The 16,760-nt window shown below is 40.8% G+C and overlaps 1 protein-coding gene across 3 annotated transcripts in view; it reads right to left on the bottom strand.

The window, feature by feature from the left end:
* RB195_025236 (uncharacterized protein) overlaps nucleotides 1-16,760 on the bottom strand; it is a gene marked incomplete at both ends in the record, with an annotated part of 38,274 nt that overhangs the window by 6,109 nt on the left and 15,405 nt on the right. For 2 of the 3 annotated variants that reach the window (XM_064213289.1, XM_064213290.1), the window contains 9 exons: nucleotides 723-827; nucleotides 887-1,094; nucleotides 1,167-1,356; nucleotides 1,435-1,495; nucleotides 7,754-7,886; nucleotides 12,441-12,553; nucleotides 12,610-12,693; nucleotides 13,069-13,155; nucleotides 13,208-13,323. In XM_064213289.1, the coding sequence (XP_064069169.1) occupies nucleotides 723-827; nucleotides 887-1,094; nucleotides 1,167-1,356; nucleotides 1,435-1,495; nucleotides 7,754-7,886; nucleotides 12,441-12,553; nucleotides 12,610-12,693; nucleotides 13,069-13,155; nucleotides 13,208-13,323 (1,097 nt within the window). Of the gene's footprint in view, nucleotides 1-722; nucleotides 828-886; nucleotides 1,095-1,166; nucleotides 1,357-1,434; nucleotides 1,496-7,753; nucleotides 7,887-12,440; nucleotides 12,554-12,609; nucleotides 12,694-13,068; nucleotides 13,156-13,207; nucleotides 13,324-14,280; nucleotides 16,081-16,760 lie in introns of all 3 variants that reach the window. The other variant, XM_064213288.1, reaches the window with a different exon arrangement.

The following is a 16,760-nucleotide window of genomic DNA, read 5'->3' as shown; positions in this document are numbered from 1 at the left end:
CGGTAAGGCAGGTAACTGCGTGGTTTCTGGTGTATTTATTTAATGTAATTTGCAAAACATATGGCTAACAAAATATTGGTAAAACAGGGCGACCTCTTTGTATTCATAATAAAGAACATCTAGGTGGGATGAAACGTTCAAACGCAGCAACTCCTCTCGAAACTCATCGCAGAAAATGTCATGAAAATGCTCCCTTCTGCATAGCTGCAACAATCCTATCGTACGAAGCCGAAATTGTGGCTCGCGGAACTTTGGAGGCGTTTTGGATAGGCGCTAAAAGTCCAAAAATGAACAGAATGGAGGAGTGCACAGTCATGACCAACGAGCTGGCTCTGCATCAAGATCTCTGTGGATGGGGTTTTGCTCTACGCAGTCATATGCGGCTCACAATTAGTATTAGCGGAGTGATCTTATACGCAGAGGTCCGCTAATATCATAGCAACTTAGGTGAGCACAACGATTTGGGCTCTTTTGATTTCGGTTTTGGATGCTGCAGCTTAGGGAATGATGACTTGTTTTGGATGAGGCATTTGAGATAGTATATTACAAATGATCTGAGTTTCCACGCTCTGACGAAGGCGACGACGGCGAAACGTCGCCCATAATAAAACTTGTTAACAATCTTGGCTCTTTCTTCAATTCGACAATCGACAAGTTGCAATCTCTACGCCAAGATTCAAAGAAGGTCGAACTTTCTCGCTTTGATAAGAACACTTTTTTACCTGCTGCACATCCCAGCTACGTGCAGGGCCGGCGACGTCACCTTCAATCCTCCGTAGCAGAAGGTTTAACCGCTTTCTGTGTAGTGCACTCTTCATGCCGAGAATCTGCAATTACATGCTTTCATCTTGATCTCGATCAAGAAACATAGACAGTGAAAACATACAGATTCATATTCGCGACTGTTCATGTTAAGCAAATGTTGCCCTGATCGGACATTTTTTGCAATTTCAGGCACATATTGTGCAAATCCCACTTTTCCTATCCAATCTGCCAACTTCTCGGATTTCCAGTCAACGAACCGTGAAAGCGAAGGGAAAAGCTCCGCTCCACCTGATAAAGCACTCGCCGGATGGCGAGCAGAAGACGATGAACTATACAAATAAATTGCAAAAAATTTCATATCTCCGAAACATTGGTGGTATTAGCAACAATTTCGTTCGTACCGTGCTGCATTCTTCCTCCCGAATACGGAGCTAGTTTGTTCTTGTGAAGTACTTCGTGTCAGCTTACTAAAGAGGTTTCTCAGCGAAGACCGCATCCTATCTCTCTTCACTGGCTTAGCATCGGAACTGTTACGAGAAGATGCTACCGTATTTCTCACAACTCCTCGAGCAACCTCATCATCCGACTCAACTACAACAAAACGTATTTTTGCTAAAATATAGCTACTAAACAACAGATTTTGTGTAATTCGTAAAGATGTGCGCTAACCGGCTGATGTTCCAGATGTCAATGAGTGTTTTTTCGTTGGGAGCGCTAGCGTAGATGACGCCTAAAATAAATAACTGATGCGAGCAAATTGCCCAGAAATAGCTACCTCTCACAATATATTTGTGCCAGTCACAATCAAAAGTGTATATTATGGCCATACAAATGCATGAAAAAACGATGTAATTTCTTAAAATTATTTTATACACCGCAAGGTATCCCTTAGTGCGAAAAAACGTTGTAGCACCGTACCTCATTGACCATAACAAATTCGCTTTAACGAAAGATAAAAACTCCAAAAAATGAGTATAATAAGTCAAAGCTCCAAATTTCAAGTTATATGTACTCAAATTTAAAACGTAAAGATCAATTCACTCCTGCTTGTGGCGAAATTATTTTACGTTCAATCAGAACTATTTTTAGAAGAACCTAATATCATCGCAATATTTCCTATGGCATACAAATTGAGTATATAAAAATCGGTGTACAAAAATTGAATTGAGTATAGTATATAAAGTATACTGTATAGTATACATTATATAAACAGTGCTATATCGTCTTTAAACCTCTTGACAACGCACACTATAGCGTCAAAAACAAGATATGCACTGCTAATTAAGCCTTGACTACCGTTTAACCTTTTGACGTCAGCGCGGCTCAACGTTGAGCCGCACCCATTCCAACAGTTATTTTTCATGATTTCGCAATGTTTTAGGAAGTTTTTTTTTGCGTTTAATTGGTCTATTATCTTCAAATTATATTACATACAACATGGGTCAGGAAAAACGTTTCTATTTACTGAAAACAACTAAAAAATTCACACATTACATTGCAAGTCACACTTTCTATGAATTCTTTGGAAACATTCAATTGAAAAATGGTGCTTACATCTTCTTGAGCTGTAGCCAAGATTGGTATTGATCGTGTTTATTAAATAACAACTAACGTTTCGGCGTTATCGCCTTCGTCAGAGCCTCATTAGCTAGACTTGGTACCGCAAAAGACCACCACGTACAATTTTACGGTGTTTACTTTTGCTGCACTTTGTACTGACGCGCCTTGTATTGCACGAAGCATAAGCACGTATGGTGGCCTCGAGGTAGTTGTTTATAACAGCCAGCACACCTTTTCCGAACTACTGCTTTGCGCCCGGCCACTTCTTCCAAACTATGGCTCGTTGGTGTGTAAACTCGTTCACTTTCCAGTAGCGACTCTACAATACTCATTTTGAAGTCATTCATCTTTATTTTCTCAACAACATCATTGTGTAACTTCCAGGGATTTACCACTGCTTTGCGTCATCAGATGGAAAAAATTCTGAGATACCATTTCGTAGTTTTCCTCACAAAAGGAATGTAAGCAAACATTTGGCCACTCTGGTCCACAAATCCCATGACTTTGTTGTAGTCTTCGACGACTTGTGGTTTGCCATTTGAGTTAGTAGACCCATGGTGCATTGTAGAGATCATGAACAAGTCGCGCTTGTCATTTCACTTTAGAACCAATATTCCGTTGTGACTTTGCTGGTAATAAATGTGCCCTCTTTTTAATTTTTTAACCCTGACTTTTTTGATATTCCTTTCCGGTTTTTTCCCAAAGTTCCTAACAAATGAGTTCCGCGTTCTAATAAGTTGTTGGCCAACATAATGCTCGAATACCAAATATCGGTACAGAGATGTCTTCTTTGATCCAAGAGATCTTCCATTAGTTCCATAACCACATACTGCTACAGGATCCTTCCTTGAAGGTTGTCTTCCTGAGTGGATCTTAGTTTTCCATGTGTAGCCGCCTTTACAACATAGCTTGAAAAGCTTGATCCCATATTTGCGCCTCTTAGAAGGGATGTATTGTCTAAATACGATTCTGCCTCGGAATGGCACTAATGATTCATCAATGCAAATTTCTTTTTCAGGTCTGTATACTTTCTCACAACTTGCATTGAACAGTTTTAAGAAAGTCTTTATCTTATAAAGCCTGTTACCATCAAAGTGAGTATTATCGGCAAAGTGAAGATAACTCAGTAGCTGCTCAAAACGATTCCTTGGCATTACTTTTCCAGCAATGGAATGCACACCAATTGCAGGTCTGGAACTCCAGTAATCTCTTAGCCTAGGCATCTACTCTACTCCCATTTGTATACATAATCCAATGAATTTTTTGATTTCTGCGGCATTCGTGTCACGAAATTTAGGATATCCTGCCTTGCCCTGCTTATTTGTTTCTGCGACAATTAGTGACAATATTTCCCTGTTCAAACATAGTTGGTAAAAGTCGATTGCTTTGTGATAACTGAATAACTGGTCGTGTGAACCAAGTTGTTGAGAAAATTCCCAGTCATCGTGAGCTTCCGCGTCGCTTGACCATTCGTCTTGACTCTCACTATCTGACAGCGACAATGTCTCATCACTTTCTGTATCAGAATCCTTATCCGCGGACAGTACTAACGCATCATCGAAGACAGAATCATTTTCTGCAGCTTCCATTATGTCTTCATCAGATTCAACCAGTAATCTTTCAAAACTGCTCTCCAAATCGTCTAACTCAAGTTCGTCCATCTTTGGCTCCTAAAACTCAATCAGTTGCATATAATCAGAACGAATGAGAGTAGAAAAAGTCATATAGCAACGCACTCAGCAAAAAAAGAAAGTTAAATCATGTAAAAATGCAAAAATTTGTTTACAGGAAAAAAGTGGTAATCGTGGGACAGCGCAGCCCAACGTTGAGCCGCGGTAGCACGGCGTGCTAAAACGTGCCTGTCTCACGTGCCAGACACGCAAAAACGTGCGCTGTCGTCAATTGGTTAATGACAGCATAAACCATAATAATGACTAATGATTAATGACAGCATAAAATGTTGGGATTTCTATTTTCCACAAAAACATAGCGTGCACAAGAGAGAGGCAATCTAACGTACCTCGCACGAACAAACGCAGTTTTTTTAGGAGCATTAGGGGGAATTGAGAATTGGGAATCAAGCTCATGTTCGTAATCAACACCCAGAACTCTACATTTTCCCGTATGCTTCTTATCTAAATTAGTTTCCTGATACATTGCCTTTAATCTGCAGGCCCAAGTGTTTTTCGCGCAGTAAAACCGACAGTTTGTGAAGTAGTAATGAGACCACCACTGTTATCTGTTTAGAATGATTGCGTTTCAATGACACATATAGTACAGTTGGGTCAAAAGAACCTAGAGGTCGGTGCAGTTGCGTTTGCGCTCACAGCGGCGCGGTTAGCGGTTTTAATCGAAGTGGGACCTTCGTTAGCTTGACTGCAGCGATGAATGGTGCTAGCGAAGGACCCCTCGATTTCAACTGCTACGCTCCTTTCGACCCGTTATACGCGTATGCTGAGGAAACAGAGTAAAGCAGAGAATAACCATTAGAAAATCTTCCACAGTACTCTCGTGCTATGGCTTTGCACAGCCGCAGTGGCACGTATATGGTTTTTCTTCTAAATTATTTGTCCATTCAATGTTAGAAGTAGCAAGTGCTAGCTGGTGCAACGTCCGATTTTTTTAACGTTGAAAATCTCTCTAAGTAAAGTATACCCAAGATATAACAAAACAGTGCTGGTAGATGAGCCCAAAATAGTCCACATATGATATCAAATTTTTCGCAGATAATCTCGCATGATTTTTCGCAGATATAAGAAAGAGTATTGTAGTTCAATGGTTCAGGATAGTAATTCAATCCAGATCACATCATTATCAACCCCAGAACGTTGTTTGTAACCGCCACTTTAGGTCAAAAGCTTGTCTAAAGTGTTACATTTCACGCAGGCGCTGGTGTATTTAAGAGCGAAAGAGTTTTCATCATGGCGTCTCTTTTTTAGTTTGCAATTTATTTTTATAAGGCAAACGACTATAACAATGTAACTGAAGCTTCTCTCTGCAAACGGTGTTGATCACTGTAGCAGTAGGACTCTGAAGAAAGAGTTCGTCCGTAAACACCTAGCTATTCAACACCTTACCGCTCATGGTTAGAGACAAAGTCAGGCAGAATGCGCATCGCGCATGGGTATTGTTCATGGACATCGCAAGGTAAGATGGGAGAAATCTGAGCAAAACAGACGCAAAAGGCGCTTTCTCTCCGACTTTGCCTCACTGCATTTGAGATCCCTCCATTTCCTCTCGCTTCCTCGTTCCATTGTCGACGCAATTCAAAGGTTCATACTCCCTACATCTCATTGACAGAGCACTGCACTGACAGTGCTGAGACCGCCTCATTACATCCTGGCGGGTGTGCGACAAGCGGTACCCGCTCCTGTCCTCCTTCGCCCGCCTCCGCGTAATTACGGCTACCACTCCACCAGCTAGACATTCTCCACGACCGCCTGAAATCACCTATACTCCGCCTCCCTATTCCTTTCTAATCAATACCGACCCGACCTTCGCGTCGCGACGAAGCGTTGGATACTGCGAGTTCTGGAGGGAGGGGAGTGAAAAACGAATTGACGCAGCAAATTCTGGTGTACGGATATAGTAAAATAAGCGCATACTATTGGAAATGAAGGAGAAGTTGATCCTTCTATCCAATGTAACTTCACATAAGTAAAGATTATCTCAAAAAGATGCTGCACGGAAAAGAATAACATGCATACATTTTCACACATCTCATAACTTCACACATTTTACGCACTAACTCTTCTATATAAACTCGCAGTGCATAAGTATGTGTTTGCCACGATGCCATTCAACGAATTCGTGTTCAGCTTTCAACTGCAGCAGCTATATGTACAGCAACTTTATGTGTTTAATACTTTGTATACATTCTTCAAACTCCTTTCTACATTTTACCTTTTCGAAATTTTACATAGATATAATGTTTATATAGAGCGTAAGTCAAATATTTTAATACTTGCTTGTAGGTTTAAACAATAAAACTTTGTATTGTTCTTCAACTTCTTTCAACAGCGTTTTATCGCTTCATTTCTATCTATTCTTTGCATAAAATCAATATGACAGGTAAGGTGTATTAGCGCGGAACAGAGACCTTTGTATTTTCGAGATATACCTTTAGGTACGATGTATGTTTGCGAGGCATTATTCGCGCCTCGTTAGTCGTTCGATGCCAGTTCTACCCAGCTAGATAAGGAAAAATAAATTCCTAGAAAGCAAAAAAAAAGTTTTAAAGAAATAGCACTACACCGATCAGTGGGACAATCTTTGAAACATCTCTTGCATTCCCAGAGATGTATAAGTGGTTTCCACCTGACAAGTAAAAGAGGATAATTTCATTTTCACTCGCATTTCTAAATGGCATATCAGTTATACAAAACTCTTTCATTCTTTCCTTCTTTTTAATTTAACTTACAAGCACATTTCATATAGAGTCTCAAACAAAATCTAATACCAGGTACTTTCCTTTTCGTTCGATTCTAAAAGCGAATCATAAAAGCAGCAGACGCGGCGAAATGGGTGGGGAGGGTTGCGTGGGCGGGGCGTCACGGAGACGTACCTCAAGAGGAGCAATCAGGCTACTGTAGCGATTATGACGGTATCAAGAGACGCGCAGTGCAATTAACGACGCTTATTAGCCTCCTGTATACGCGGCGGCACATCATACGGTTACCTCTTGACAGTTTCTCCATCTTGAAAGTTTCTACTGATTTTCTCGCCTTTCTATCAAAGACAACCAAGCGATATTAAGCATGGAATTAGTTTCAAATCAAGAATTCGAAATTTAAAGCGGCTTTTTTTCTACAGCATACAGAGGTCTGACATGAGTACGTTAGTCTTTTATTATATACAGTCGACTACATAGTATGTTCGGTTAATGATGGTATCCCACACTTATTATGGTGCTTGTGCTACGTATAAAATACCTTCGTAAGAGATAATTATAATATTCGTGATCAGTGCATGCGAGAGCCCATGTAGTTGGAATTTCGCTGCGTTCCAAAAAAAGCAACAGATAAATAAGAACGACATTTCGCTTGAAATAACCAGCATATCGCAATCAGTGTATGGAGGAACGTTTCACTAAACCTAGGAAGAGAGCTGAAAATTAATAAAACTAAAAAATCGACATTTTCAACTCCAGAAATCGTTCATATTCGGTGTATGTGTGATAGACAACTCATTAACTAAGGTTTCGTTACGCACGCATACACGGGAATTCGCATCAGATGTCAGGCAGGCGGGCAGCTTATTTGCTTCATATCTTAGGATAAGCACTGCTTAGACAAAAACTCTTTTTCCACATTTTACAATGATGGAATCTTTCCAAAACAGAAGGACCCTTTAACACAAATGACCAATGTTGAAATTTCAAATAGATCCATTGAAATATAGCTTGAATTTTTCCAGACGTTGGGGTTACCTTGTTTCCCATCCTACGCGGCAAACTTGTGGAAGAGTGTGGCTGATTTCCGTGTGGTTCATTGCTTATTCGACGCAATTCGTCAAGTTCAGCAGCAAGTTGACGTGCAGCCGGTGATGAAGGGGATCGATAACTGAAATCACAATCCTAACATATGTGTACGCTTAGGTTTGAGGAATATTAGTGTTTCCCAGGACTTCGCCTTCCCAGTGGAGTGGCTCTAGCCATGTAATTCTTTTTTAATCAATGCAAATAGAATATGAGTCAGGTATATGAATAAGCCGAGATAGTTGAACAGACTTTACTAAGATCTGTTTTGCTGAAAAGAAACCGAAACAAAAACCGCATTAAAAATATCGCACTCACAACGCTGACAAAAAGGGTTGCAAATAACGGGGTTGTAAATAATAATAAATAAATTTTCTCACTGCAAGCCGGCGTCTATCCCCGCAGCCATTTTGCGGTAGACGTCCCATAAAAGGTGCGTATCGTTAGGTACCCACAGCTCCTGCGACAACTTATCCTTGGGGCAGATGACTGTCAACGGCGATCGTTCATTGCACCGCGTAGCAGTTAATGCCATCAACAGAACTTTGCGCTGCGTTCGTCTTATGCCCTACACTTCACGTAGTCCGTCGACATCCCTCATTGTCTGCCAAAGGGCGAAACATGCCTCGCAGGGACACGCTATCTCTGCCATTGCTTTTGTGCTGAGTATCTATTGTTTACGTTTATTGTGATATATAGAACGATTGCACACGAAGTGCCAGAAATAGAAAATAATAGTGTGTTTTACTTGTATAAAATAAACAAATCTAAAGATCTATAAACAAATCTTAATTCTCAGGAAGATAAAATGAAATTATCTATCAATTAATACCAACATATTTTGTACGACCTCATTTTGTTGGATTTCAGAGAATCCTTATAAGTGCTGTCAAAGCAGGAAACTCAGACAGTTGTTGCTTGATGAATTCAAGTTTGCCCACAATGCAGACACATATCCAGTTCAAAATTTGAAATGCAAAAATAGATCTAACTCAAAATTTAAGCAAAGCGTGAGGAATTGAAAATGTTTTCGAATGTACCATTATATGTAGTGCATTTTAGGTTCAAAGAGTTCCGCGCTTGACTGGAGGATTCGCATTTTAACAAACGCATCACTTTGGATTCCGTCAAGAAGGTTCTCAAAAAAGGAGAGAAATTTCGAAAGAAAGAAGAAGAGAAAGACATATAGAAGGTAGCTTGAAAAAAAAATTCTATTTCAACATTAGAAAATGTCAGATTTTGTTCTGTTTCGGAGCCGCAATCAATACGATGACGACTTGACTGAACGTATCACAAAATTTCCGACTACCACAGCTGTTACGCAATAACCATTACAAAGCTCAGAATTTTGAAGCGTTGTCACCTTAATGTTCTTTGATGTAGCTTTCTTCCTGAAGAAATATGTTTTCGCTTCATTTTCAGAATTTTCGTTTTTTAACGTTCGTTTTTTCACTTCCTTCGTTACTACGTTGTTACCTTTTCTTCTTTGAACTCTCCTAGAAGCCAACTCTATCACGTAATCGCGGTATAAACACAGCGCACGACCTCAGTGACATGATGATGGGTAAGCGTGGCTTAATGATCGCAGCTAGCCTAAGGTATGCCGGCTCTAGGCTACCGACAACCTCTTCTGTAGGCACTTCCGCTGCAATAATGGGCTGTGGGTACCTAACGACCGCCCCCCGTCCAGGGTAGAACAAATAATCAGGGTGAGTTCCAAGATGGAAGAACTTTCCCTTTTTGACCAAGTATTAGCCCTGAACCCGTTATTGCCGAATTTTTCCGTTTTACAACCAGTGCTAAATCACGATTATGTGAAACATCATAAACATAGTACAAGTAGCTAGCTACCACTTATACAGGTGTGCTCTAGTGTGTCCACTACTTCAGTGAAAATTGTTAACTAGAATGATTAGGAAGTAAAGTGGAAGCAGAAACACGAAGGCGTAAGTTCAAGAACGCACTATTACAGCAATACGGAATCATCTCACAGCATCCGAGTTTCTCCAATTTATACCATTTATTCGTCAGACAGCACTGAAAATATGTCTGTGCTCCTATTTCTTAGCGCAAGCAAACCAGTTTCATTCATACTGATCCCGTCTCACTATATCTGCTCTTCAATTTCCTGACCATACTCTCTGATGCCGGTGAGCAATTCTGATGATTTGGACCCGGATAGGGTGTCAACTGAGCTCCACCTATCTCATGATTCGACTGTTTGAGGTTGTCGTGCCAATCTGATTACGTTGGCCATCTGCCTTTCTCACTGCTTCCTGACGCTACTCTTGAGTATTAACACACATCTTATTTTGAAAAGTAGGTTGACTTTACTTTTTAGGATTAGTATTATTTCCGAAAAACTGAAAATTATCTCTTTTTACCTTTTTTAATTTCAAGTTTATTTCGTTTATTTTTTGTGTTATTCTCCAGGATTTTTTGTTTGGCTACTTTTCTTACCGAATTTAGGCTGTGACTACATTTGGAGCAAGCCGCAGGTCAGATGAAAATCAAAAATCCACTCTACGAGGAATCGATCAAGGAATGAGACAAGCCAAATTAGCAGAACTGTTTAACGTTTCCACAGCGACTATCTACGTTTTTCTGAAGAAAACATAAGCATATGGAGTAACTGGAGGAGCGCCAAATCCAGTGTGAAGCCGAATGACTCACGAGTTACCGATATATGCCGGTTGAACCAGTAACGAATGTGGCCAAACATGTGCTTCGAATGATTATCTTGCGGAAAGACAAATCCTCTGCCAATGGATTGAAGAGCAATATACATATCAATCTATCTACACATCTATACATCTATACATCTCGATCCTATATCTATACATCTATGCTCTATACTATACATGTATACATATCTATGTATTTATACAAATATTCAAGAAGGTCCGATTCCATGGTTACTGAAGCAACCCCAAAGCATGATATTTCCTCCACCATGCTTTGCAGTGGGTAGTTGATACATATGATCGAGTTTTTCTAAATGGACGCCTGATATACTTAATGCTATCACTTAATCGAGTTAAACGTGGACTCCTCAGAAAATAAAACATTATTCCACTGCTGGCGAGTCCAACCAGTATGGTCCTCAGCTCACTTGACATGCGTAACACGATTCTTCTCTGATATGATCGCTTTCTTCGCCTATCTTCGCAGGCCTTCCATTGAGACTGGCTACTTGTATTCGTCTTCGAACTTCAAATTGATAAAATCTTTTCACTGGCGACGGCCAATTTAATTTGAAAATCGGAGACAGTGAGAATAGGATAAGCACGACTCATTCGAAGAATGTCTCTATCGTTAACTCGAGTAACCATTCGGCCTCGCTTTTGATATGACGACGTTGCGCCAATTACACCATGTGTTTATACATTCTTAGAGAAAAGGGGAGATAGTTGCTCTGGAGACGTTAAACATTTTAGCTAATTCGACTTGTCTCATTTCTTAATAGATTCCTCACAGGATGGATTTTGGATTCCGTTTGACATGTGCCGCACTAAGAATGTTCTAGCCATAAAGGATAAGGATGAAACGTCTGGCGTTAATCAATCCGCTCGGGATACGCCACCATGTTTACTTCAATTCAGAATAGTTTGAGGTTTACGAACGTGTAACTGAGTTATACAATGACTTGTAGGGGGTAGCCAGTGTGTCAAATCAGTGTTCTTATCCTCCCAGAGAAGTATGGTATCAATTTATCGATCCTGAGAGATGAAAGACTTGGTTTGCACTAGGGCAAATTCGAACCTCCGATCGTGCAGACATCTCATCTCTAACCAACGGCGCTACACCCACCCCATAATCTAAACATAATTTTAAAACAGCGAAATAAGAAAAAAATCCGAGACAAGAACACAAAAAATGCATGAAATAAACCAAAAATTGGAGAAGCGAAAAAGAAAATCTTCGGTTTTTCGGAAATGCTATTGGTCCTAAGAATGCAAAGTAAAGCTATACAGAACAAGTTTCTCATCCTAAACGACAATAAAAAAAACCCGTAGGTCGATTGATTTCTGGCTGTAGCACAACTAAATAGACATAAAATTTTGATGCTACTGGAGTTATCTTGGTCAGCGATTATTAAGGACCTAGGAATGATGAAACTGGAAAGATGGAAAACAAATTTAAATGTTCTCAGTGGAAGGAAAAACAGAAACAGACAAGAGTCTAAAATGCGAAATAATCATATGAAAATACGAAAATCCTTCTTTTTTTGCAGTGTTTTTTGTTTGATGCAGAAGAGTTGACTTAAGGCTCACTAGTCACTTCATCAATGCTACGACACACTGACAAATCGAGACAAAACTTTACATGATTCCCGTTTCAAACCTCTGCATTTGTTTTCAAAGTCATTATTTTAAAAAGGTGATGCCGCCTGTAAGCTAATTTGCATTGCTCTATTGGGCTCTCTCTGCAATTTACTATTAACTATTACAATTGCTATTAACATTGCTCTCTCCGCCATTACCTGAACCAGAATATTCGTTGAGCATTTCTGGTTACTAATGCACTTCTCTTTAGTAAAACTATTTTCATTGTTTTCAACTTTCCTATCTTACAGCTCATATGACTAAACAACATAAGATGCGAAGTTGTAAGATATGTGGATAGGCTGTAAACGAACCTTTGTTCACTTCTCGTGCCAACAATGCTTGGGTACAAATGGCCGTTGCCAGTTTGCAGCAAACTGTGGTACGAAGAGACAGTGGAACGCGAAGAAGTGAAAGACGAGGAAGGCTGTAACCAAGTATTCTACACCATTTTCCGTAGCCATAAAGTACTTAACAATACACCTGAATGGCATCTCTATGATGGGTTGAGGAGCACAAGCGAAGTGGAAACGAAGTGGAGTGGGTCATAGGTTCTAGCGGCTCTTCCTGAACTCAAAGTAAGGTATAGCTTGCGGTAATTCAAAAAAAACAACTTTTAAAAAAACGAAGCAAATGTTACTTCCTGACTTCCACCATAATACTAAATCAGGGTTCAAACTGGACAACTCCTTCACTCAAAGTTTTAGGAATGACCCGCATGATGTCGCTGTGGGATTACGTCTGGGCTAGTGGAAATATACGTAAGAAATTAATGATCGTTTCGATCGATCGATGATCGATTTTTCTTTGAACTCAGACAATTCATTTGAGTAGGCAATTGCCTACCTAAACAAAAAACAGGATAGAAGAAATGAGCGGAGCTACCAAAAGCAATAAAATCTAATGGAACAAAGACTTTACGTCACAATAAAATTTGCTCACCAACAATAACAACCGTATTTGAGTGTTAAGGTCATAAGGAGGTTGCTCATTCCACCGAGACACCGGATAATACCCATCCCGATGGGACTGAAAACAATGATTTTCTAAGCGGAATTTCGGTCTAGATCAAAAATCTAACCCTGGTTCGCAGTTGTTCGTCTAATGCATTGCGAAGACTGCTAATTTGATGGTTTTTCTGTTCATTGTCGGCTATGAGACGTTGAACGGTACTTCGAAGTTGCTCCATTTCTTCATCTGAATAAGACGCGTGTCGTACTTAAAACGAAAACAACAAAACAAAACACTGATTACTAAGTGCACATAAACATGTGAGCAGTAAAAATATTAATCCAAAATGTTTCGATTACTTCACAAATCTTTACTACAGCACATTTTTACAGTTTGAGTCAAAAGGAAAACAAGTTTTGCGTGAAATCGGAATAGATTTCCAAGTGTTATTAAATGGTTTAGCCCTTACGCTCACCAATGTTATTGAATATGGAACAGGCAACGCCGCTAAAACCTTTCCTGTCTTTTAAACTTTTTAAATTTAACTCCTCTTTACAAAGATGAGGGCGTCGTCATCAAATTGCTTGATTAACCTGATAACATGTTGATAGTCGAATTTAAGCAACAGCCAAGATTGTTAACAAATTTATTACGGCTAACGTTTCGGCGTTGTCGCCTTCGTCAGAGCCTGGAAAGTAAGAACATTTGCAATATATCCTCTCAAATGCCTCATCCAGAACAAGTCATCATCCCCTAGGATATTACACCCGGAAACTAAAACCAAAAAAGCCCAAATCATTGTGCCTACCTTAGTAGCCGCGTTGCCGTGATGTTAGCGGATATCCGCGTGGTGCTATCGCTCCGCTGATACTAATTAGGATGCGACCCGCATATGACCCCGTAGATCAAACCCGCAAAGGTCTTGATACAGAGCCAGCTCGTTGGTCACGGCTAAGCACTCTTCCTTTCTATTCATTTTTGGACCTTTTGCATTTATCCAAAACGCTTCTAAAGTTCTGCGAGCTATAATTTCGGGTTCCTACGATAGAATTGTGACAGCTACGCAGAAAGGAACGTTTTCATGACATTGTCTGCGGTGAACTCCGAGGGGAGTTGCTGCATTCGATTGTTTCATCCCCCTTAGATGCTCTTTAATGCGAATACAAAGGAGGCGCCCTGTTTCGCCAATGTATTGGTCCCCACATGTTTTGCACGAAATTAGATAGACTACACCAGAGACCATGCAGTCCCCTTCCTTCCCGAATGGGCATATTACACAGTCTGGAGTGAGACAGAAGCGGTCGTACATTCTGTTTCGAACTAGTTGTTTTTTGAGATTTGTTGGAGGTATTTCCACAACTCTCACTTGGTCCTCGAGACCGCATTTCACCAGACTAGCCCGTATAGCTTTACTCAGGTCGTCGGTTATGAAGGGCAGGCAGAAATTGATCTTATTCAACTCAACCCGTGTGGCATATTCTTGCTGCGCACCAAGATCTGGCCTACGTGCTACATTACCATTGTAACCGTTAGAATTCGCGATGCGTTGCGCTAGGTTGATCGCATCGATCCGCTCCTGGACATCTGATGTCACCCTTACGGCTGTCCTAAACATGTTTTTAACCATAGATTTCTTAGTTTTCCAAAGGTGAGCGGAAAGACAATGAACTAAAATGTTTTTGCTGCTAGGTTTTCGGAACCATCGTGTCTTCCATTCACCATTGGACCACTGTATTTCTACATTGAGGAAGGACAGCCAATTTTCTTTGGGTTTCTCCCTTGTGAACCGTATATAAAGGGACTGTTGGTTTAGAAGCTCGAAACAAGTGTCCATCTCGTCTTGAGTGGGGCATATAATGCAACAGTCATCAATATAACGGCAATACAGGAAAGATTTCCGTTCCAGAATGGGTTGTTCTATTTTGGACATGAATGCAATGGCTAGTGTGGGAGCTAGTCTTTGTCCCATGGCCCATCCCCTGACCTGTTTATAGTAGTTGCCGGCCCAACGAAAAATGGAGCACTTTAAGCATTCATCCAGGAGCGTCATAATTTGCCTTATGGAAAACCCGTGCGAGTCTAAGGTGTCCCGATGTTCTACGAGTAGCTCGAACACAGCTTGCATTGCAGCGCCGTTGGAAACATTTGTATAAAGCGATGTGACGTCGAAAGATTCGATGACACATTCTTTTTCTGAACGCGCTCTTTTAAGCTGCTCAAGGAACATGTTGGTGTTGGATAGATGCGCGGGAACATACTTGAGCAATGGTGCAAGTATAGCGTTCAAAAGCCAAGATATTCTGTCCGTGGGGCCACCTACGTTGCTTATGATAGGACGTACTTTGAATACATCCGGGTCTTCTGAAAGGAAAGCAAAGGAAGAGAGTTTATGTGTTTTTATTAGCAGGTATAAAACTGGGCAAGTAGGAAGTTCGTATTTCAGCTTTGTGATCATTGTTTTATGTAACCCCGCAGCCTTTTCAATCTCTACCCAAACTTTATTGAGACGGCGACTCTGTTTTATGAACTCTTCATGTGACGAAGAGTGGTAGAGTGTAGCGTCATCCAGATGTTTTCGAGTGATAGCCATGTCTAGTTCACGTGATATGACCACAAACTCTCCTCCCTTATCGCTGATTGTGACCTTTATCTCGCCACGTGTTGAGAGTTCGCGTATCTCACGTAGGCCAGAGCGTTGCATTGGCGTGAGATTAGAAATAGGATGTTTTCTCGAAAAACGTTTGAGAATCGAGAAAACTGATGTGGTGAACAAACGAAACTTGGCATCCACTCGAGGATGGGGATCCTGAGGTTTGAATATCATTGCGGGGAACGGTACCACAGGGAAATTCGCATTAATATTACTTCCTCTACCCGTTTCCTCCTCTCCGATCTTTGCTCTATATCGCAGACGGGAGAAACCCAAAGAAAATTGGCTGTCCTTCCTCAATGTAGAAATACAGTGGTCCAATGGTGAATGGAAGACACGATGGTTCCGAAAACCTAGCAGCAAAAACATTTTAGTTCATTGTCTTTCCGCTCACCTTTGGAAAACTAAGAAATCTATGGTTAAAAACATGTTTAGGACAGCCGTAAGGGTGACATCAGATGTCCAGGAGCGGATCGATGCGATCAACCTAGCGCAACGCATCGCGAATTCTAACGGTTACAATGGTAATGTAGCACGTAGGCCAGATCTTGGTGCGCAGCAAGAATATGCCACACGGGTTGAGTTGAATAAGATCAATTTCTGCCTGCCCTTCATAACCGACGACCTGAGTAAAGCTATACGGGCTAGTCTGGTGAAATGCGGTCTCGAGGACCAAGTGAGAGTTGTGGAAATACCTCCAACAAATCTCAAAAAACAACTAGTTCGAAACAGAATGTACGACCGCTTCTGTCTCACTCCAGACTGTGTAATATGCCCATTCGGGAAGGAAGGGGACTGCATGGTCTCTGGTGTAGTCTATCTAATTTCGTGCAAAACATGTGGGGACCAATACATTGGCGAAACAGGGCGCCTCCTTTGTATTCGCATTAAAGAGCATCTAAGGGGGATGAAACAATCGAATGCAGCAACTCCCCTCGGAGTTCACCGCAGACAATGTCATGAAAACGTTCCTTTCTGCGTAGCTGTCACAATTCTATCGTAGGAACCCGAAATTATAGCTCGCAGAACTTTA

This window comes from Necator americanus, chromosome X, assembly GCF_031761385.1.
Source record: "Necator americanus strain Aroian chromosome X, whole genome shotgun sequence".
Classification (NCBI taxonomy): domain Eukaryota; kingdom Metazoa; phylum Nematoda; class Chromadorea; order Rhabditida; family Ancylostomatidae; genus Necator; species Necator americanus.
Note: the sequence above shows the minus strand (reverse complement) of the source record. Positions and strands in the feature narration are given on the sequence as shown.